The sequence below is a fragment of the Hypanus sabinus genome (assembly GCF_030144855.1).
Source record: "Hypanus sabinus isolate sHypSab1 chromosome X2 unlocalized genomic scaffold, sHypSab1.hap1 SUPER_X2_unloc_28, whole genome shotgun sequence".
NCBI lineage: Eukaryota > Metazoa > Chordata > Chondrichthyes > Myliobatiformes > Dasyatidae > Hypanus > Hypanus sabinus.
The window spans coordinates 202,461-225,963 of NW_026778999.1; the positions used below are offsets into that span (position 1 = coordinate 202,461).

General features: G+C 46.2%; 1 protein-coding gene across 1 annotated transcript; it reads left to right on the top strand.

Moving 5' to 3' along the window:
- The first annotated feature begins 259 nt into the window (after positions 1–259).
- LOC132385842 (E3 ubiquitin-protein ligase TRIM39-like) lies at positions 260–21,762 on the top strand. The gene is made up of 7 exons (XM_059958071.1): positions 260–676; positions 1,225–1,320; positions 1,731–1,964; positions 3,772–3,794; positions 3,881–3,999; positions 13,884–14,015; positions 16,894–21,762. The coding sequence occupies exons 1-7, from the start codon at positions 266–268 to the stop codon at positions 17,442–17,444; spliced, it is 1,566 nt and encodes a 521-aa protein (XP_059814054.1). The 5' UTR covers positions 260–265; the 3' UTR covers positions 17,445–21,762.
- The last annotated feature ends 1,741 nt before the right edge of the window (positions 21,763–23,503 follow it).

The following is a 23,503-nucleotide window of genomic DNA, read 5'->3' on the forward strand; positions in this document are numbered from 1 at the left end:
GTCTCACCAATATATAAAAGGCCACACCGGGAAGACCGGACACAGTATACCACACCAGCTGTCCTGACGAAGGGTCTCGGCCCGAAACGTCGACAGTGCTTCTCCCTACAGATGCTGCCTGGCCTGCTGTGTTCCACCAGCATTGTGTGTGTGTTGTGTGATTCCCGAGTCTGCAGCGCGCGTAGTGGACAATCGCGGTACTGCAGGGGATCAGCAGCTCCCCGAAAGTGAAAGCATTCTGAATCAGGAAGTGCCGGGAGTTAACATGGCTTCGAAAGGAGAGACCGAGAGTTTGAGCGAGGAGGTAATTTGTCCCGTCTGCCTGGATTTCTTCACCGATCCGATTATACTGGAGTGTGGACACAACTTCTGTCGCTCTTGTATCACACAGTATTGGGAAAGGGAGGAGAGAAACTCCTGCCCGGAATGTAGAGAGGAGTTTGCTGACCGCACCCTCAGGGTGAATCGGGCCTTAGCAAATCTGACACAGAAAGTTCGGAATCTAAGCCTGAATCTGAAAGGGAAGGAAAGTAAACGTCACTGCGAGGAACATGAGGAAGAACTGAAGCTGTTTTGTGAAACAGACAAGACACTGATCTGTATGATCTGTGCAGTGGCGGAGGAACACCGAGAGCACCGCTTCCGGCCGATTAAAGAAGCTGTTAAAAAATACATGGTAAAAACTAACGTTAGTTCAATACTTCACACATTTCCTTTGTCCTACATAGCATCACACGAGACTCCATAACCAACACATCAATCTTTGCAACTTTCACCGACACCTGCAAGCGGGACAAGTGCTACACCTGACTCCTAACCTCCTCCCTCGTCACCATTGAGGGCCGCAAACAGCTCAGTTCCTCCCGTTTCTTCCATGGTCGATTGTCTTCTCTTATTAGATTCCTTCTTCTCCAGCTCTTTACCTCTTCCACCTGTCCCCTCTCAGCTTCTCACTTCATCAGCCTCCCCCACGTTCCCCCTCACGTTGTCTCACCCGTCACCTGTCAGCTGGTTCTTGTCCCCAACCTTTTTATTCTGGCTTCTGTCCATTCCTTCCCAGTGCTAATGAACGGTCTCATCCCGAAACACCGGCTGTTTATTTCCCCTGAATAGATGCTGCCTGACTCACTGAGTTCCTCCGGCATTTTGTGTGATAATCGGGTTTGATCACCTGTTTCTTTTGAAGCATCTTTGTCTCAATTTCCTTCACTCTCTGACTTCCAGGATCAGCTAAAATCTTCCTTAGACTCTCTCACAAAAAAGGAATCAGACTTCCAGGAAAAGGAGCAGCAACAGAAAGAGAAGATTTCCGGAGTTCGGGTGAGGCTTCCTGAGCGGAATTTCTGATTTTACTGTCGAGTTTTGCTCCATTTAATGCAGAACAGCCGAGTATCGCAGCTCCAGTGACCTGGGTTCGATCCTGACCTCTGGTGCTGTCTGTGTGGAGTTTGCATGCTCCCCCTGTGACCACGAGAGAATCCTACACATCTCAAGGACATTCCGGATGAGTGGCTAATTACCGTTAACCCTGAAAAGGTGGGGAGGGTGTGCGTGAATCAGATGGGAGTTTATGTGTCAATAAGTGAGAGTAGGTTTCAGGAAAACGTGAGGGAGTGGTGTTGACGGGAATGCTCTCAGAAGTAGCATGGACTCCAATAGACCGAACTGAACGACAAAAGGAAACAGAGCACAGCAATGCAGTATATTAATCTTCACCTTTCATTCGACAGGAACAGTCACACAGCCTTCAGTCCCACATCACATCGCAGTTTGCTGAACTGCGCCAGATTATCACTGAGAAAGAGCAGAGCTTACTCAGGGATCTCAGGGAAGAAGAGAAGAGGATTCTCAACCCAATGGAGAAAAATCTTCTAGCTCTTCAAGAGAATATAAGGATTATTCAGGAGGAAATCACTAAGTTAAAGGAACAGATGGATCAAAAAGACAGTGTGATATTTCTCAAGGTGAGGAATTATATTTCAATTTGTTTCTGTCAAAGGGCACTGAATGAACAGTGGTATATTTGAAATAAACACAGCACCGAGGCCAATTCTAACAAATCAATTGCCACTGCTGGAGACCTCACACAAGCTGTTATACCTGCATGATGTGCCCTCCAATCACTCCAATAATGACATTTCAAAATGTCCAAGATACGCTTTCAGTCCTTCATTAAAAAAACACAATCTTGAAGCAATGAAGCTTCAGGGTAATTCATTGTAAAGTAAGCTGCAACACAGCGGTCAAGAACAGAATGACATCCGCACGTCCCCAGCTCAAAACTGCCCAGAACAAAGTACAGATACGTAACCTTTTCCCTTCAGTTTTACCACGTCCCCACTCACGTGACGAGTTACCATAATAAACACGTAACACAGAATACAATGCAGACAGAAAACAGACGTGTTGCTCCTACACACAGCATTTACAAATGGCAGCAAACTGTTTCTCACCAGACCATTGATGCATCTATTCAGGGTTGTTATTGTCTTATAATAATAAGATTATTAAGGGTTTGGACACGCTGAAGGCAGGAAGCATGTTCCCGCTGATGGGTGAGTCCAGAACTAGAGGCCACAGTTTAAGAATAAGGGGTAGGCCATTTAGAACAGAGATGCAGAAAACTTTTTCACCCAGAGAGTGCTGGATATGTGGATTGCTCTGCCCCAGAAGGCAGTGGAGGCTAAGTCTCTGGATGCATTCAAGGGAGAGTTAGATAGAGCTCATATAGATCGTGGGGTCAAGGGATTTGGGGAGAGGGCAGGAACAGGGTACTGATTGTGTATGATCAGCCATGATCACAGTGAATGGCTGTGCTGGCTAGAAGGGCCGAATGGCCTACTCCTGCACCAATTGTCTATTGTCCCAAAACTCAGCTTCCACAACTTCTGTACATCCCAGGACAGAATGCAAACTCTCTGAAATTATTTACTCCGGTCATAACACAGAGCTGCTGACTGTTTCCTTAATTACCGCATTAAATATCCTCTGAAACTCCCATTAACACCCGGTTCCAGTCACAGGCTGTGAGTGTGTCTGGTGCGGAGGGTGTGAGGGTCTCTCTGTCAATCACTGAGAACAAAGAATTTGACCCACACGTTAGACTTATCCTCCATATCCGGTTTCCATCAGATTATGGAAACTTTCACTGTCTCTTTATTTTTTGGATATATTTCGCATGGGATTATATCCCATTCTCTATCATAAACAGGCCATTAGGTCCATCTTCTATCAGTTTCCCTGCTTCACAAGCCCCCTGCCACCTACTCACCACACCCAGCAACAGTGCCCCGAACTCCCTGGTCCCTCACGTGTTTATCCAGCCTCCCCATTACAGTCACTCTGCTGTTCCATTTCATCCACTCCTGTGGCAGCAAGTTTCACATCCTCCTCTCTAAATTTCTTTTGGAATTTGTTAAAATCCATCTGGAATTACATCTCCCCACGAGTCTCCCCATAAATAGAGGAACTTCCTCCACCTGCACACAATCACATACATCACTGATCTTAAAATCCTCCATCCTATCACACTGACGTCATATCCAGATGATAATGCACAGCCTGTCCTGTCTTCCCTGTAAGTTTCTTCCTCTCAGTAATGGTCTGACATTCAGAAACTTTCCCTGTCATTTACCCCATGGTTCTGTATTGTCCGTGTGTCTGAGTGATTGTGGGAGTGGGAATTTTCAACACTTTGTAATGATTTGGATGAAATTCAGGATGTGGACAGTAAGTCCAAGTCTAATCAGATTTGTGTTTTATTTATTTCAGGAGGAAGCTCGTCGGAACAGAAGGTAGGACAGGCTCTTTACTGAAACACTGAATGGATTTGAAAATAGTTCAGAATAGCAATTTATAACCAGCAGTTTAATATTTACAGGATTAATGACGATGTCCAGGAATTGTCAGTGACAGATGAGACCCTACCGGTTGAAAAATTCGATCACCTCTATTTGTTGAACACAGTGCTGAGAGAAACGCTTGATGCTATTAATCGAGGTAAAACTTACAAAGATTCATTTCTCCTTGTTTATGAAGATCAATTTAGTTCCAATTTGAGGCAAAGATTGTCTGTAATACTGGGCTGAAGGGGAACTGAAGTTTATTCCACATCAACCCCACTGACTGGGAGGCATCACTGTCACATGGTCAGCTGGAGATGTCCGACCCCTGGACACACCAGCACAGGGTCACAATACAATCAATACACGGGACTGGTGGATGAACCACTGTGTTCCAATCCCAGGCGAATGCACTAACACACCAGTGCATAAGTTTGGATCCAACCAGAGGAACTGGTGTTGTGATGTTGTTGTGACCATCACGGAATCATGGTTGTAGTTGGGATCTGAATGTCCAAGGTTACACAATGTATTGGTGGTATAGGAAGGTCGGGTGAGGGGGTGGTGTGGCTCTGCTGGTAAATCAGTAGCAAGATGTGAAATAGGATTGGAAGATGTTGAATCTTGTGGGTTGAGGTAAGGAACTGCAAAAGTAAAAATGACACTGACACCAGTCATATACAGGCCTCCCAACAGTCAGTGGGTTGGCACCCACAGATTACAACTGGAAATAGAAAAGGCTGATGAAAAGGACATTGTTATGATAATCATGGGAAATTTAAACATGCAGGGCAATTGGGAAAATCAGGTTGGTAAAGGATCTCAAGAGAGTGAGTTTGTTGAATGCAATGTGATGGCTTTCTAGAGCAGTTTGTCGTTGAGCCTACTCGGGGAACAGCTCTACTGGATTGGGTGTTATGTATCGAACCAGAGGTGAGTAGTGAAAAGAAACCTTAGGAGGCAGAGCTCACAACATGACCGAGTTCAACTTGAAATCTGATAAGGAGACAGTAAAGCCTGACATTGTAGTATTTCAGAGGAGTAAAAGAAATTACAGTGGTCTGAGAGAGGAGTTGGCCAAAGCAAATTGGAAGGAGATGCTGCCAGGGATGAGAGCAGAGCAGAAATGGTGTCAGTTTCTGGGAAAATGAGGATAGATGTACTCCAAAAATAAATAAATACTCAAATGGCGAAATAGTACAACCATGGCTGACAAGGGAAGAAAAGTTAATGTAAAGGCAAAGGAGAGGGCATACAACTAAACAAAAATTATTCGGAAGGGAGAGGATTGGGAAGCTTTTAAATATCTACAGAGGGGAACTAAAAGGATGATTGGGTGGGAAAAAATAAACAAGAAATTGATTTGAATTGAACTGGCCTGGTTGAAGAAGCTGTCCCGGAGCCTGTTGCTCCCGGCTTTTATGCTGCGGTACCGTATCCCGGATGGTAGCAACTGGTACAGTTTGTGGTTGGAGTGACTCTGGTATCCAATGATCCTTCAGGCCCTTTTTACACACCTATCTTTGGAAAACAAGATAGCAAACAATATCAAATTATTTTTCAAGTATTGTAAAAAAATAAAACAGAGATGAGAGTGGATATAGGACAGCTAGAAAATGAGGCTGGATGCATAATAACAGAGGATAAAGAGATGGCAGATAAGCCAAATATTTTGCACCAGTATTCACCGTGGAAGACACCAGCACTGTGCCCGGTGTTGAAGAGTGCGAGGGAAGAGAAGTGAGTGCAGTTACTGTTACAAGGGAGAAGCTGCTCAAAAAGCTGAAAGCCCTAAAGGTACATAAGTCACCCAGACCAGATGAACTGCACCCCAGTGTTCTGAAAGAGGTTGCAGTAGAAATTATGGAGGCATTCCAAATGATCTTTCAAAATCATTGGACCCTGGCATGGTGCCAGAGGACTGGAAAATGGCAAATGTCACTTGACTCTTTAAGTAAGGAGGAAGGCAGCAGAAAGGAAATTATTGACCAGTTTGCCTCACCTCTGTGGTTGGGAAGAAATTGGAGTCAGTTGTTAAGTCTGAGGCTATGGAATACTTGGTGACCCTGGACAAGATAGGACAAGTCAGCATGGCTTCGTTAGGGAATATCCTGCCTGACAAACCTGTTGGGATTCTTTGAGGAGATTACAAGCAGGATCGATAAAGGGGAAGCAGTGGATGTTGTATATTTGGAATCTCGGAAGGCCTTTGACAAAGTGCCACGCATGAAGGTGGTAACCAGGTTAAGAGGCCATGGTATTACAGAAAAGTTACAGGCATGGTTGGAACATTGGCTGATTGGTAGGAAGCAGTGAATGAAAGTAAAGGGATCCTTTTCTGGTTGGCTGCCAGTGAGTCGTGTTCCACAGGGGTCAGTGTTAGGACACCTTCATTTTATGCTGTATATCAAGATTTAGCTGATGGAATAGACAATAAGATGTAGGAGCAGAAATAGGCCATTCGGCCCATTGAGTTTGCTCCAATATTCAGTCATGGGAAGACCCAATTCTTCCAGACATCCCCACTCCCCTGCTTTCACCCCATACCATTTGATGCCCTGGCTAAATGAGAACCGGTACATCTCTGCCTTAAATATGCCTTGGCCTCCACAGCCACATGTCGCAACAAATTCCACAGATTCTCCACACACACTGACTAAAGTAATTTCTCCACATCTCAGTTCTAAAAGGACGTCCTTCAATCATGAAGTCACACCCTCTTGTCCTAGAGTAGATGGCTTTGTTTCCAGGTTTTGCAGATGATACGAAGATTGGCGGAGGGGCCAGTAGTGTTGAGGAAACAGTTAGGCTGGACAAGGACATGGATGAGGAGAATGGGAAAGAAATTGGCAAATTATATACAATGTTGGAAAATACATGGTCCTGCACTTTGGTCGTAGAAATAATGTGCAGATTTTTTTTTCAAATGGGGAAAAAATCAAAAAATCTGAGACGAAATTGGACTTAGCAGTCATTCTGCAGAACTCTCTAAAGGTTAACTTGAAGGTAGAGTCACTGGTGAGGAAGGCAAATCCAATGTTAGCATTGAATTCAATCGGTTCAAATAGCATTCAGTTCAAGAGCAGGGATGTGATGCTGAGGATTTATAAGGCACTGGTGAAGACTCACCTTGAGTATTGTGAACAATTTTGGGCTCCTCGTCTAAGAAAAGATGTGCTGGCATTGCAGAAGGTTCATTTCATAAGGATGATTCCAGGAATGAAAGGGTTATCATACGAGGAAAGTTTGATAGCTCTGTGTCTGTACTCGCTGGAATTTAGAAAGATGAGGGGGAATCTCATTGGAACCTTTCAAATGTTGAAAGTCCTAGAAACCTTTCGAATGTTGAAAGTCCTAGACAGAGTAGATGTGGAAAGGATGTTTCCCATGGTGGTGGAGTTTAGGACAAGAGGGCACAGCCTCAAGACAGAGGGGGAATCTATTTAAAACATGTGGAGAAATTTGTGCCAGCAGCTGTTGAATTTGTGGAACCTGTTGGGTGTATTTAAGGCAGAGCTTGATAGGTTCTAGATTGGACACAGCATCAAAGGTTACGGGGAGAAGACCAGGTAGTGGGGCTGAGGAGGGAAAAAATGATCAGCAATTATTGAATGGCGGAGCAGACTCGATAGGAAAATGGCCTAATTCTGCTCCTATGTCTTATGGTGATCAGACCACTACATTGAAGCATTGTGAGAATGAGCTCGGACACACCAACAAGCATTGACATGGGTCAAGATTTCATCTCGGGAGAAGCACACACAGCATAACCGGCCTGGCGAAGCTCCCTCACACACATACACAGGAAGGACTGGCAGATTGTAGTCAGAGCCTCAGCAATGTACGTTGTTATTTCCCTCAGTAACCTGGAAACCAGACTCTTCAGAGACAGTCATTTATTGATTTAAACAACTCAATCACGTGTGACACATTGTCAACACACACCAGACATGTGATGACACACTGTAACATAAAAATTCTTCAATGTGCATACTCTCCTTCAATGTGTATACACTCCACACGGATATTTACCATAATCAACACACACACACACACACACACACACACACACACACACGCGCGCGCGCGCGATATACTATCAGAGTGTGACACACAGCCACAGAAATAGGCATAAATTCCCATTTAGGATTGAAATCTGCCGTCCTTACCCAGTCTGTCTGTTCTGTGGCACTGAGCTGCCATCTGACGTGACGTCACATCAACACTTCACAGACAGACTCCGGGGTGAGATTCCTCAGGAGGATGATCTGGGAGGGTTTGATGGATGTTGAACTCACAGCCCACTTCATCAATCTGCAAGACTAAGATGTCTTCTTGAGCCTGTCCCATTTGTGTGTGTTTGCCCCCCCCCCATCCCTCTAACCATTTCCCATCTGTGTATTTATTTTAAAATATGTTATTTTTTACCTGTTTCGACAGCGTCTGAGGGCAAATTCCGTTCACCAACCTCCCTCTCTCTGAGAATGTTACCCAATTTCCCATCTCACTTTCAATCGGAGGCCTTTGGTTCTGTACTCCCATTTCTTGGAAAAAGAACGTTATTTAAGCTCCTTAGAATTATTTACCTTGATAAGGGGTCACACCTGAACATCCTACACTACAGCTGAATAGCCCACGCTTACTCACTCTTTGCTTTTAACCCAAGCCCCCAGTCCTGGTAACATCCTCCTGAAGCCTCCTGTCCAGTGTAATGACATCGTCCCCATATTCGGGAACCGGAAATGCAGACAATGCTCCAAGTGTGGTCTATCATCGACATCAAAGGCCTTGCTGAATTTCATGTGGACAGTGTGGAATAGGCTGATGAATACACGACTGAAGGTGGTTTTTTAGATTGGGACAAGAAGGGCAGCGTGGGAGCTAAATTCTGAAGGAAGGCAGTGTAAAAAAAAAACTTTGCGTACTAGAACGGCGAGACTGCGCAGGACAGCACGGAGAGTTTAAAAAGATGACCACCCTATACAGCGGGCAGCGGAGTGGGTGGCAGCAGAGTGTAGGGCTTTGGCTCAACGGGCTCAGGCGGTAACGGGAAGAGCCGAGAGCGAGGCACCAACTCTTTTTCTCCCCTTGGCAAATCGGCCTGGACGGACGGGGGAACAGCAGGGCACATTAGCTAATGCTTTAAAAAGTTCATGTGCTTGGTGAAGTAAGTGGGTGAGTAGACCTATCTTTCTTTGTTTCATTCCTGTAGAATTAGGTAGCATGTCTGCAGGGTTAGTGCTTTGTTCAGGGTGTCAGATGTGGGAATCCTGGGAGACCTCCAGCCTCCCTGATAGCCACATCTGCACCAGGTGAACCGAGATTCAGCTCCTCGGAGACCGTGTTAGGGATCTGGAGCAGCAGCTTGATGACCTACTGCTTATTAGAGAAAACAAAGAGGTGATAGACAGGAGCTACAGGGAGGTAGTCATCCCTAGGCTAAAGAGGTCAAAAAACTGGGTGACTGTCAGGAGAGGGAAGGGAAATGCCAGGGTAGTGGAGAGCACCACTGTGTCTGCCCCCCTCAGCAACAAGTATATCGTTTTGGATGCTGTTGAGGTGGATGACCTGACAGGGGACGGCCACGGTGAGCGGGTCTCTGGCACTGAGCCTGGCGCTGTTGTGCAGGAGGGAAGGAGGGAGAAGAGGAATGCGGTAGTCATAGGGGATTCCATAGTCAGGGTAACAGACAGGAGATTCTGTGAGCCTGATAGAGATACCCGCATGGTGGGCTGCCTCCCAGGTGCCAGGGTACGGGATCCAGGGTATGGGTCCAGAATATCCTGAAGGGAGAGGGCGAGCAGCCAGCTGTCTTGGTACATGATGGTAACAATGACATAGAGAGGAAAAGGGAGGAGGTCCTGAAGAGAGATTTCTGGGAGTTAAGAATGAAGCTGAGAAGCAGGACCTCCAGGGTAGTAATCTCAGGATTGCTACCTGTGCCACGTGCTAGCGAGGGCAAGAATAGTAGGATCAGGCTGATGAATGTGTGGCTGAGAGACTGGTGCAGGGGGCAGGGCTTCAGATTCTTGGATCATTGGGATCTCTTTTGGGGGAAGTATTAACTGTTCAAAAAGGATGGGTTACACCTGAACCCGAAGGGGATATATATCATAGCAGAAATGTTTAATAGAGCTGTTAGGGAGGGTTTAAACTAATTTGGCAGGGGGATGGGAAAGAGGTGACATAGGATTGGAAGGTGCAGAATCTTTATGGGTTGAGCTAAGAAATCGCAGGGGTAAAAGGACCCTGATGGCAGTTATCTACCGGCCTCCTAACAGCTGCAGCGATGTGGACTACAAATTACAACAGGAAATAGAAAAGGCTTGCCAGAGGGGCAGTGTTATGATAATTGAGAGGATTTTAACATGCGAGTGGATTGGGAAAATCAGGTCGACACTGGATCTCAAGAGAGAGAATTTGTAGAATGTCTACGAGATGCTTTTTCAGAACAGCTTGTTGTTGAGCCCACTAGGGGATCAGAGGTACTGGATTGGATATTGTGTAATGACCCAGAGGTGATTAGAGAGATTGAGGTGAAGGAACTGTTAGGTGACAGTGATCTTAACATGATTGACTTCACTGTGAAATTTGAGAAAGAGAAGCAGAAATCTGATGTGTCGGTATTGCAGTGGAGTAAAGGAAATTCCAGTGGCCGAGAGAGGAACTGGCCAAATTTGACTGGGAAGGGACACTAGCGGGAGGACAGCAGAGCAGCAGTGGCTGGAGTTTATGCGAGAAGTGAGGAATATGCAAGACAGATATATTCCAAAAAAGAAGAAATTTTCGAATGGAAAAAGATGCAACCGTGGCTGACAAGAGAAGTGAAAGCCAAAGTAAAAGCAAAGGAGAGGGAATTCAAGGAAGCAAAAATTACTGGGAAGACAGAGTATTGGAAAGTTTTTAAAAGCTTACAAAAGGAAACTAAGAAGGCCATTAAGAGGGAAAAGATGAACTATGAAAGAAAGCTAGCAAATAATATCAAAGAAGATACCAAAAGCTTTTTCAAGTATATAAAGAGTAAAAAACCAGTGAGAGTGGATATAGGACTGATAGAAAATGATGCTGGAGAAATTGTAATGGGAGATAAGGAGATGGCTGAGGAACTGAACGAGTATTTTCATCAGTCCTCACTGAGGAAGATATCAGCAGTATACCGGACACTCAAGGGTGTCAGGGAAGAGAAGTGTGCGCTGTCATAATTACGACAGAGAAAGTACTCAGGAAGCTGAATAGTCTCAGGGTAGATAAATCTCCAGGACCAGGCGGAATGCACCCTTGTGTTTTGAAGGAAGTAGCTGTGGAGATCGCGGAGGCATTAGCAATGATCTTTCAAAAGTCAATAGATTCTGACATGGTTCCGGAGGAGTGGAAGATTGTAAATGCCACTCTGGTATTTAAGAAAGGGGCAAGGAAGCAAAAAGTGAATTATAGACCTGTTAGCTTGACATCGGTGGGAGTCAATTGTCAAGAATGAGGTTACGGAGTACCTGGAGGCATATGACAAGATAGGCCAAACTCAGCATGGTTGCCTTAAAGGAAAATCCTGCCTGACAAACCCATTGAAATCTCTTGAGGAGATTACAAGTAGGCTGGACAAGGGAGATGCAGTGGATGTTGTGTATTTGGATTTTCAGAAGGCCTTTGACAAGGTGCCACACATGAGGTTGCTCAACAAGATAAGAGCCCATGGAATTACGGGAAAGTTACATCTGTCGATAGAGCGTTGGCTGATTGGGAGGAAACAGAGAGTGGGAATAAAGGATCCCATTCTGGTTGTCTGCCAGTTACCAGTGGTGTTCCACAGGGGTCCATGTTGGGGCCGCTTCTTTTTACGTTGTATATCAACGATTTGGATTATGGAAAAGATGGCTTTGTGGCTAAGTTTGCTGATGATACAAAGGTAGGTGGAAACTCCCCCACCTGAGGAAACAGAGAGTCTGCAGAGAGACTTGGATAGATTTGGAGAATGGTCAAAGAAGTGGCAAATGAAATACAATGTTGAAAAGTGTATGGCCATGCACGTTGTCAGATTATTATTTAAGTGGAGAGAGAATTCAAAGTTCTGAGATGCAACGGGACTTGAGGGTGCTCGTGCAGGATACCCTTAAGGTTAGTCTCCAGGTTGAGTCGGTGGTGAAGAAGGTTGACATTCATTTCTAGAGGAATAAAATATAAGAGCAGGGATGTGATGTTGAGGCTCTATAAGGCAGTGGTAAGACCTCACTTGGAATACTGTGTGCAGTTTTGGGCTCCTTATTTAAGAAAGGATGTTCTGACATTGGAGAGGGTTCAGAGCAGATTCACCAGAATGATTCTGGGAATGAGAGGGTTAACATCTGAGGAACATTTGATCACTCTTGGACTGAACTCCGTGCAGTTTAGAAGAATGAGGAGGAACCTCAGAGAAACATGTTGAATTTTAAAAGGCATGGACAGAGTGGATGTGGCAAAGTTGTTTCCCATGGTGGGGGAGTCTAGTACGAGAGAGCATGACTTAAGGATTGAAGGGCGCCCACTCAGAACGGAGATGCAAAGAAATTTTTTTAGCCAGTGGGTGGTGAATCTGTGAATTTGTTGCGGCAGTGGAGTCCAGGTCATTGGGTGTATTTAAGGCAGAGATTGATCAGTCTCTGAGTAGCCAGGGCATCAAAGGTCATGGTGAGAGGGTGGGGGAGTGGCACTAAATGGGAGAATGGATCAGCTTATGATAAAATGGCGGAGCAGATTCGAAGGGCCGAAGGGCCGGCTTCTGCTGCTTTGTCTTATGGTCTTATTTGAATGCACCAGTATATGGAATAGGGATCTTGTAGTACAGGTAGAGTTTGACAGGTACAAACTTAGGCAGGTACGACTTTGATCGAAGGAATAAAGACATAGACAATTCTGTAAACAGGGCGAAATTCAAAAATCAGAGGTGCAAACGGACATGGGTGTCCTTGTGCAGGATTCCCTGAAGGTTAACTTGCTGTTTGTGTCAGTGGTAAGATTGGCAAACTCAATGTTTGCTTTCATTTCGAGAGGATTAGAGTACAAGAGCAAGGGTGTAATTCTGAGGTTTTATAAGGCATTGGTCAGACCACACGGAGTATTGTGAGCAGTTTTGGGTCCCTTCCATCGGAAATCATGTGCTGACATTGGAGGGGGTGCAGATGATTCACAAGAATAATTCCGGGAATGAAAGAGTTAACATATGAGGAGTGTTTGATGGTTCTGGGCCTGTACTCACTGGAGTTCAGAAGAATGGCTGATTTATCATCCCTCTCAACCCTATTCTCCAGTCTCCTCCCCATAACTTTTGAGACTCTGGCCAATCAAGAAGTTTACTTACCAACTTCTGCTTTAAAAATCAAACAGGAGAAAATCTGCAGATGCTGGTAATCCAAGCTGCACAGGTCCTGATGAAGGGTCTCGCCAGATCTCTCTGACACCTGTCTGGAGAGAGTTGATGTTGGGAGGATGTGGGTGGGTCGAGAACGGTGAGCACAGCCTCCGACTATAGGGATGTCCATTTAGGACAGAGATGAGGAGGAATTCCTTTATCCACAGGATAGTGAATCTGCCACAGGCAGCTGTGGGGGCCAAATAATTGAGTATATTTAAAGCAGAGTAACACAAACAAATTGTTGGGGGAACAGCAGGCCGGTAAGTTTCTATGGAAACGAGTAAACAGTCTACGGTTCAGACTGAAACAATTCATCAATACCTGTGTTGCTTAAGGGTTCCTGTAAATTCATCCCCTGTCCTAATGAGGGGCTGCGGGGGATGGGGTTGTGGGAAAGGGGACAAAGTCATCCTGATCTGCCATCTTTGCCCCCTCTAGCTTCTCATTACGCCTACACACACAGATCACCCACAGGGTTTCCACCCCTCCCCCTCCTGGTTCAATCTGCCATTCATCTCTCCCCTACCGGTTCCCATCATCACCTCCTTTACTGTTTCAAACCATCACACTGCCCCACTTCCCACTCACAAATGAAAGTGAACATTGTATGACGGGCCTGTTCCTGTGCTGTACTGCTCTATGTTCTCTTTTCCCAGTTTCGGAGAATGAGAGGAGATCTCATGGAAACACAAAATTCTTTCAGGGGTCAACAGGCAGGAGTGAGCGAGGATGTTTCCCCTGTTCAGCGGAAAACCCTTGTGGAGACATCTGCTTTTGTCGAATCAAAGGTTCGTGTCGGCCACCCGACCGCGCCTGAGATCTCCACCACCCCCCGATCCCCGGGTCCCACTGCCCGAGTCTCCCCCCGATCACCGGGACCGCGCTGTCCGAGTCTCCCCCCGATCCCCGGGTCGCGCTGTCCGAGTCTCCCTCCGATCCCCGGGGCCGCGCTGTCCGAGTCACCCCCCGATCCCCGGGGCCGCGCTGTCCGAGTCACCCCCCGATCCCCGGGGCCGCGCTGTCCGAGTCTGCCCCCGATCCCCGGGTCCCCGCTGTCCGAGTCTCCCCCCGATCCCCGGGGCCCCGCTGTCCGAGTCTCCCCCCCGATCCCCGGGTCCGCGCTGTCCGAGTCTCCCCCCGATCCCCGGGGCCGCGCTGTCCGAGTCTCCCCCCGATCCCCGGGACCCCGCTGTCCGAGTCTCCCCCCGATCCCCGGGACCCCGCTGCCCGAGTCTCCCCCCGATACCCGGGGCCGCGCAGTCCGAGTCTCCCCCCGATCCCCGGGACCCCGCTGTCCGAGTCTCCCCCAGATACCCGGGGCCCCGCTGTCCGAGTCTCCCCCGATCCCCGGGGCCGCGCTGTCGGAGTCTGCCCCCGATCCCCGGGTCCCCGCTGTCCGAGTCTCCCTCCGATCCCCGGGGCCGCGCTGTCCGAGTCACCCCCCGATCCCCGGGGCCGCGCTGTCGGAGTCACCCCCCCGATCCCCGGGACCCCGCTGCCCGAGTCTCCCCCCGATCCCCGGGGCCGCGCTGTCCGAGTCTGCCCCCGATCCCCGGGTCCCCGCTGTCCGAGTCTCCCCCCGATCCCCGGGGCCGCGCAGTCCGAGTCTCCCCCCGATCCCCGGGGCCGCGCTGTCCGAGTCTCCCCCCGATCCCCGGGACCCCGCTGTCCGAGTCTCCCCCAGATACCCGGGGCCCCGCTGTCCGAGTCTCCCCCGATCCCCGGGGCCCCGCTGTCCGAGTCTCCCCCCCGATCCCCGGGGCCGCGCTGTCGGAGTCTCCCCCCGATCCCCGGGGCCGCGCTGTCCGAGTCTCCCCCCCGATCCCCGGGGCCGCGCTGTCGGAGTCTGCCCCCGATCCCCGGGACCGCGCTGTCCGAGTCTCCCCCCCGATCCCCGGGGCCGCGCTGTCCGAGTCTCCCCCCCGATCCCCGGGGCCGCGCTGTCCGAGTCTCCCCCCGATCCCCGGGACCGCGCTGTCCGAGTCTCCCCCCGATTCCCGGGGCCGCGCTGTCCGAGTCTCCCCCCGATCCCCGGGGTCGCGCTGTCCGAGTCTCCCCCCGATCCCCGGGGCTCCGCTGCCCGAGTCTCCCCCCGATCCCCGGGGCCCCGCTGTCCGAGTCTCCCCCCGATCCCCGGGGCCGCTCTGTCCGAGTCTCCCCCGATCCCCGGGGCCCCGCTGTCCGAGTCTCCCCCCGATCCCCAGGACCCCGCTGTCCGAGTCTCCCCCCGATCCCCGGGGCCGCGCCGTCCGAGTCTCCCCCCCGATCCCCGGGGTCGCGCTGTCCGAGTCTCCCCCCGATCCCCGGGGCTCCGCTGCCCGAGTCTCCCCCCGATCCCCGGGGCCGCGCTGTCCGAGTCTCCCCCCGATCCCCGGGGCCCCGCTGTCCGAGTCTCCCCCGATCCCCGGGGCCGCGCTGTCCGAGTCTCCCCCCGATCCCCGGGGCCCCGCTGTCCGAGTCTCCCCCCGATCCCCGGGGCCGCGCTGTCCGAGTCTCCCCCCGATCCCCGGGGCCGCGCTGTCCGAGTCTCCCCCGATCCCCGGGGCCGCGCTGTCCGAGTCTCCCCCCGATCCCCGGGGCCGCGCTGTCCGAGTCTCCCCCCGATCCCCGGGGCCGCGCTGTCCGAGTCTCCCCCCGATCCCCGGGGCCCCGCTGTCCGAGTCTCCCCCCGATCCCCGGGACCGCGCTGTCCGAGTCTCCTCCCGATCCCCGGGGCCGCGCTGTCCGAGTCAGCCCCCACCCCCGATCCCCGGGGCCGCGCTGTCCGAGTCTCCTCCCGATCCCCGGGGCCCCGCTGTCCGAGTCTCCCCCCGATCCCCGGGGCCGCGCTGTCCGAGTCTCCCCCCGATCCCCGGGGCCGCGCTGTCCGAGTCTCCCCCCGATCCCCGGGGCCCCGCTGTCCGAGTCTCCCCCCGATTCCCGGGACCGCGCAGTCCGAGTCTCCCCCCGATACCCGGGGCCGCGCTGTCCGAGTCTCCCCCCCGATCCCCGGGACCCCGCTGTCCGAGTCTCCCCCCGATCCCCGGGGCCGCGCTGTCCGAGTCTCCCCCCGATCCCCGGGGCCCCGCTGTCCGAGTCTCCCCCGATACCCGGGGCCGCGCTGTCCGAGTCTCCCCCCGATCCCCGGGGCCGCGCTGTCCGAGTCTCCCCCCGATCACCGGGGCCGCGCTGTCCGAGTCTCCCCCCGATCCCCGGGGCCCCGCTGTCCGAGTCTCCCCCCGATCCCCGGGGTCCCGCTGTCCGAGTCTCCCCCCGATCCCCGGGGCCCCGCTGTCCGAGTCTCCCCGGATCCCCGGGGCCGCGCTGTCCGAGTCTCCCCCCGATCCCCGGGGCCCCGCTGTCCGAGTCTCCCCCCGATCCCCGGGGCCCCGCTGTCCGAGTCTCCCCCCGATCCCCGGGGCCCCGCTGTCCGAGTCTCCCCGGATCCCCGGGGCCGCGCTGTCCGAGTCTCCCCCCGATCCCCGGGGCCCCGCTGTCCGAGTCTCCCCCCGATCACCGGGACCGCGCGGACCGAGTCTCCCCCCGATCCCCGGGGCCGCGCTGTCCGAGTCTCCCCCCGATCCCCGGGGCCCCGCTGTCCGAGTCTCCCCCCGATCCCCGGGGTCGCGCTGTCCGAGTCTCCCCCCGATCCCCGGGGACTCTCTAATTCTCTGCTTCTCCCCCCAGTCTCTGTCACCCTGGATGTGGAAACGGCGAGTCCGTATCTCGAGGTGTCTGAGGATCGGAAGAGTGTGAGACGGACCCGGACCTGGAGAGATCTCCCTGACACCGGGAAGAGATTCACAGACCGGGCTTGTGTGCTGGGATCGGAGGGATTCACATCGGGGAGACATCACTGGGAGGTGGAGGTGACGGGGATTCGGGACTGGTGGCTGGGAGTCGCCGCAGAGTCTGTGGAGAGGAAGGGAGGGGTCAGTCTGAGTCCGGAGACCGGATTCTGGGTCATCAGGCGGGATGGTGACGTGTTACATCGGGATTATGACGTGTTCGGTCCCACCTCCCCCGAGTCCCGTCTCCCTGCCGGTCCCATCCCCGGGAGGGTGGGAGTTTATCTCAGTTACGAGTCCGGGACAGTTTCATTTTACAACGCGGAGACCAAGTCCCATCTCCACAGCTTCACTGGGAATAAATTCACGGGGAAACTTTATCCTCTCTTCCGGACCTGGGATGTGAACCAGTGGCTGAGAATCTGCTCCGGTTCCGCTCCGGGTCTGTAAACGGGTCGGGTCCCGGGACCGGCGTCAGGAGTAAAGTCCCTGTAAATATAAATGTGCGGAGAGTGCAGCTAAATACGTGGCTAAGGAGATGGTGCAGGAGGGAGGGCTTCATGTTTCTGGACAATTGGGCTTTGTTCCCGGGAAGGTGGGGCCTGTTCCGACGGGACGGTTTGCCCCTAAACTGGGCGGGGGGGGGGGGAATAAAATTCTTGCGGGTAGATTTGCCAGTGCTGCTCCGGGGAATTTAATCTAGATTTGCAGAGGGAGGGGAACCAGAGTGTTAGAGCAGATAGTGAGGTGCAGGAGGATAAGGAACATGAGAGGACTGCATGTAAAAAAGAAATGAAAAAAAAAGTGGATGATATACATATTCTCAGGTACATCTATTTCAATGCACGGAGTATTGTCGGTAAAACAGATGAGTTTAGGGCTTGGGTTGACACGTGGGATAACGTCATTACTGCTATTAGTGAGGGGCAGAACTGGCAGCTCAATGTTCTGGTAAAATTGGAGAACGGCCAATTTTGTGGAAATGAAAAAGGATCCAGGAAGAGTGGATTGGGATAAGTTTTTTTTCTGGCAAGGATGTGTTCAGTAAGTTCACAGGCATAAGAAATTAAATAGAGATTGGGTTGGAAATGTTATAGCAACTTCATTTAATTCAAAATCGAGAGGAGTTGCAATTTCGGTTAATAAATCTTTACCAATTAAAATACAAAATGTAATAATTGATTCTGTGGGGAGATATGTGATTATACATTGTGAATTTTTTTCAGAATTATGGACTTTTATGAATATTGATGCACCAAATGAAAATGATGCAAAATTCATACAAGAAGATTTTTTGAACTTGGCTGACGCAAATGATAAAATATTAATAGGCGGAGATTTTAATTTTTGTTAAGATCCAGTTTTGGAAAGGTCAACTACAGATGTTACAAAATTAAAAGTAATAAAACTAACTTTATCATTAATGAAAGATTTAAACCTGATTGATATATGGAGAAAAATTAATCCAAGAGAAAGAGATTATTCATTTTATTCAAATAGACATAAAACTTAGATGGAGATTTAATACAATTTTATTAAAACGTCAAGATTTTTGTGATTTTATGAAAAAACAGATTCAATTTTTTTTGGATACAAATTTACATTCAGTTGAGGATAAAATTGTATTATAGGAAGCGATGAAAGCATATTTAAGGGGTCAGATTATAAGTTATACATCTAAAATTAAGAAGGAAAATTGGGAAAAGATATCATAAAGTTAGAAAAAGAATCTCAAAGATATATGACAGAAGAAAAACAAAGACAACTTGTTAATAAAAAACTACAATATAATACCCTCCAGACGTATCGTACAAAAATGTAATTATGAGAACTAAACAGAAATATTACGAATTAGGTGAAAGATCACATAAAATTCTTGCTTGGCAGTTGAAAACAGAACAGGCTTTTAAAACAATAAATGCAATTAGAACAAGTGTAAATAAGGTTGCTGATAAACCTTTAGAAATTAATGAAACTTTAATTTTTTTTATACTGAACTATATCAATCAGAATCACAAAATAAGATTACTGAGATAGATAAATTTTTATCACAAATAACCCTTCCAAAATTTAATTTGGAAGAACAGAAAGGATTAGATATGCCCCTTACATTAAAAGAGGTTGAAGAAGCTTTAGGATCACTTCAGAGTAACAAATCCCCAGAAGAAGATGGTTTTCCTCCTGAATTTTATAAAAAAAATTTAAAGATATATTAATTCCTCGCTTTATGGAATTAATATACCAAGTGGAAAGAATGCATAAACTCCCACAATCTTTTTTAACAGCGATCATAACTGTATTGCCAAAAAAAGAGATCCTCTAAAACCAACATCATATAGGCCTATTTCTTTGTTGAATACAGATTATAAGATAATAGCAAAAATTTTATCTAATAGAATATCTAAATGTTTACCAAAATTAATACATATGGATCAAACAGATTTTATTAAAAACAGACAATCAATGGATAATCTAACCTGCTTACTTAGTATAATTCATCTGGCACAAAAAAGAGAGGAAATGAGTGTGGCATTTGCTTTGGATGCAGAAAAAGCATTTGATAAATTGGAATGGGATTTTTTGTTTAAGGTATTGGAAAAATATGAGCTGGGAAAATCTTTTATACAATGGATTAAAACCTTAAATACTAATCCTCAAGCTAAAGTAGTTACAAATGCTCAGATTTCAACACCATTTTGCTTAACGAGGTCAACTAGACAAGGCTGCCCGTTATCACCTGCTTTATTTGTATTGGCAAAAGAACCATTAGCTGAATTAATTAGAACAGATTCAGATATTGGCGGTTTTAGAGTTAATCAAGAAGTATATAAGATTAATTTATTTGCTGATGATGTTTTGATTTATTTAACAAACCCATTACAATCTTTGCAAAGATTATCTTTTAAATTGGAAGAATACGGGAAAGTATCAGGGTATAAATTAAATTGGGATAAAAGTGAAATTTTACCCCTTACCAAAGGAAATTATAATCAATGTCGATTAGTAACTCAATTTCGATGCTCAATAAATGGGATAAAATATTTAGGTATCAGAGTTGACAATGATGTAAAAAATTTATATAAATAACATTATTTGCCCTTATTAAAAAAAATAAAAGAGGATCTTGATAAATGGATGATGTTACCAATAACATTAATAGGTAGAGTTAATGCTTTAAAAATGAATATATTCCATAGATTGCAATATTTATTCCAAACCTAACCAATACAATTACCGCAGAAGTTTTTTCAAGAACTAAATAAATATGTAAGGAAATTTCTTTGGAAAGGAAAGATGTCAAGAATATCATTGGAAAAATTGAGATGTAAATTTGATTTAGGAGGGTTACAACTTCCAAATTTTAGGAATTATGATAAAGCAAATGAACTTAGATTTATTGCATCTTTTTTTGATGAAAAAAAAACTGGCATGGATTAGAATAAAATTAGATAAGATAGGAGAAAACATACCAGAAGATTTTACATATAAATGGGAATCCAAATTGATACGGGAAAAAAAAAGAATCTCCTATATTAAGACACGATTGATTTATGGAATAAGGTAAATATGGATGATAAGATAAAGAGATCTTTATTAGCAAAAACAAACTTTAATTTAAAATAGGCTTATTCCTTTTACAATGGATAATAAACTTTTACATAATTGGTTCCAAAAGGGGATTAAATATATACGTAATTGTTTTGAAGGAGGTATATTGATGTCGTTTGATCAATGAAAAAATAAATATAAAATATCAAACAACACTCTTTTCTCTTATTTTCAATTAAAGGTCAATTTACGAGAAAAGCTGGGTCAAACAATGTTGATGCCAAAACCAAGTGAAATAGAAATATTAATTCAAAAAGGAAAAATTTTAAAAATTACATCTTGTATGTACAATTTGATTCAAAAACAGACTGAATCTGGAATTCATAAATCAAGACAAAAATGGGAAACCGATTTGAATGTTAAAATTGTTGGAAAAAGTTGGTCAAGATTATGTTCTGATAGTATGATAAATACAATAAATGTTCTAATTAGATTAATACAATATAATTTTTACATCAATTATATATAACACCACAGAAAATAAATAGATTAAATTCAAATATGTCTGACCAATGCTTTCGATGTAATCAAGAAATTGGTACTTTTTTACATTCTACTTGGTCTTGTTTTAAAATTCAACCATTTTCGATATATCTGACTTTTATTGGAACAAAGTACTGGAGTTCAACTCCCAAATAGTCCAATATTATTTTTATTAGGAGATATTGAAGGGACAATACCGAAAATTAAATTGAATAAGTATCAGAAAAAGTTTATAAATATTGCATTGGCAGTAGCTAAAAAAGTTATCGCAATTGCTTGGAAATCTGAGTTATATTTAACTATGGATTATTGGAATAATGAAATATAGTTGTATTCCACTTGAAAAAATTACATATAATCTAAGAAATGAATATGATATATTTTTCAAAATTTGGCTCCCATACCTACAAAAGATGGGATTAAATATATAGGTCCTTTGAAGATAAAATTATAATGCAATTGGGGAAAGTAAGAATAAATATTAAAATTATTTTGAACTCCATGGATCATGAGGGTATCCTCCAATATCGAGACAATTTTCTTCTTTATTTCTTTCTTTAGATAAGGGTTAAGGTGGGGAGGGGGAGGATTAATATTATTTTTCTTTTACTTACTAATTTTTCATTACGTTTATTCTTTGTAATTTTCTAAAAAAATAATAAATAAATAAAAAGAGCATCTCAGTAATCCAACAGCCCACTCACCTTTGCTACCCTTTGTTATTTCCTTACGTTTAACACAATTATTACGTGCCTTTTCCAGCTCAAACTGTGAATTGATTTAAAGTCAGTCCCATAATTTAATAGCTTTTATTTGAAAACTATCTACCCTCGCAAAGATTGTACTGAAGACTGCATTTGATTTTTCTTCAGCCTTGTACGCTTCACATTGAAATAGTATGTGTTTCGACGGTTTCATAATGACAAAATGTACACGACACAGAATGAAGTTTTCCAATTAGTTACAAGGCATAAGTAAGCATAGTGTGGATATTTCTGTCATGTGAATATCATTCCTTCACTTGTTTTAAGCCCTTCTTCTATAAACCCAACAGGTTTATGTATTCTGGAAAGGTGTCTGTCTTTACGTCCATTATCCTACGTCTTGCCATAAGCCCCTAATTCTTAACACTACCAACCTTTTAGCTTCTAATTTGCTATGTGGAAGGTCTATATCCACAGCTTAACATTTAACAGCTTTTGGAGCTAAACAGTCAACATCATCATTTCCCTCAACAGTGTGATATGAAGGGCCCATCATGTGCAGACATATAAATCAAACTTTATATATGAAATACCGTTTGACAAGTTTCCAACAGTCAATCTGACCTACTGCCAGAATGACCTGTTTAAGACTCATCAAAACCAAAATATATTCTGAGCAAATTATAAGGACCAATTTCTTCCATCCACTGTAAGCCTAAACTGTTGGCAAAGAATTCAGCCTTCTATGCTGATAAATGGCTATAAGTAATTTCTTTATCATTACCTGCAATTCAGGCACACAAAAACAGCCACACCAACATCCCCAATTAAATTATCTTTTGATTCATCTGTAAAAATGGTTACTGTATGATAATAACTTTCATTAATATACTGATGACCAACAGACTCTCAGGCAGAACCGAATCTGATCGTGTAAAAACTAAAATCAACTGAAGTCATTGGAAAAAGCAATGTGGGGTTACAGAGTACGCTACAGTGGGACATGTTGTATCATCAAATACACCCATATTCGCAGCGTGGTAAGAACCCAGCCACCCAAAACAAAAAACACTCTTCTAGTGATGGCCCCAACCGTCCTCCAGCGCACCTTTAACAGGATGATCATTTCCTTGACCCGCAAATTAATCCAGTATGTTGACAACAACTTGAACCTCTGTTACTTTGAGGGCAATTGTCCCATTGCAATCAGTAACGCCAAAACAGGAGACAACATTACCGCACCAGAAGACAATCTAAAAGTCTGTAATTGTATCACATACAAACACTTTTAATTTGAAGATGAAGGTGATCCACAAGCCACACAGACATAATCAAGAACAGATCAAATTAAACAAATATAATTTGTCAACAAAGATTTTCGTTCTGCACCCAAGAATACCCACATAGATATCTGAGGGGATTTAAAGCTCCTTTACATTTATCAATTATTTTACTGATGGGTGCTTCCCCGTCAGCTTATTATCCATCCACATACTGAGAAATCTTACCACTGACACTTCCTCGAGACATTAATCCTATAAGTTAAAATCAAGCGCAAGTCTATTAATGCTGTTTGTAAACCACGTAGGGTGTTTTAACGACTGAAAGCTTGCAATCCTCATCAATCTGCCAACTGTTTGATCTATTAATTGTAAATTGCAGTTAATACCTCTAATCCATAAAGCTAAGTCATCTGTATATTGTGATTTACCC

Excerpts from the sequence above, each read along its gene's own strand:
- LOC132385842 (XM_059958071.1), top strand. The coding sequence starts at position 266 with ATGGCTTCGAAAGGAGAGACCGAGAGTTTGAGCGAGGAGGTAATTTGT. Across the intron at positions 1,321-1,730 it reads AGAAGATTTCCGGAGTTCGG|GAACAGTCACACAGCCTTCA; the intron begins GTGAGGCTTCCT and ends TTCATTCGACAG. Across the intron at positions 1,965-3,771 it reads ACAGTGTGATATTTCTCAAG|GAGGAAGCTCGTCGGAACAG; the intron begins GTGAGGAATTAT and ends TATTTATTTCAG.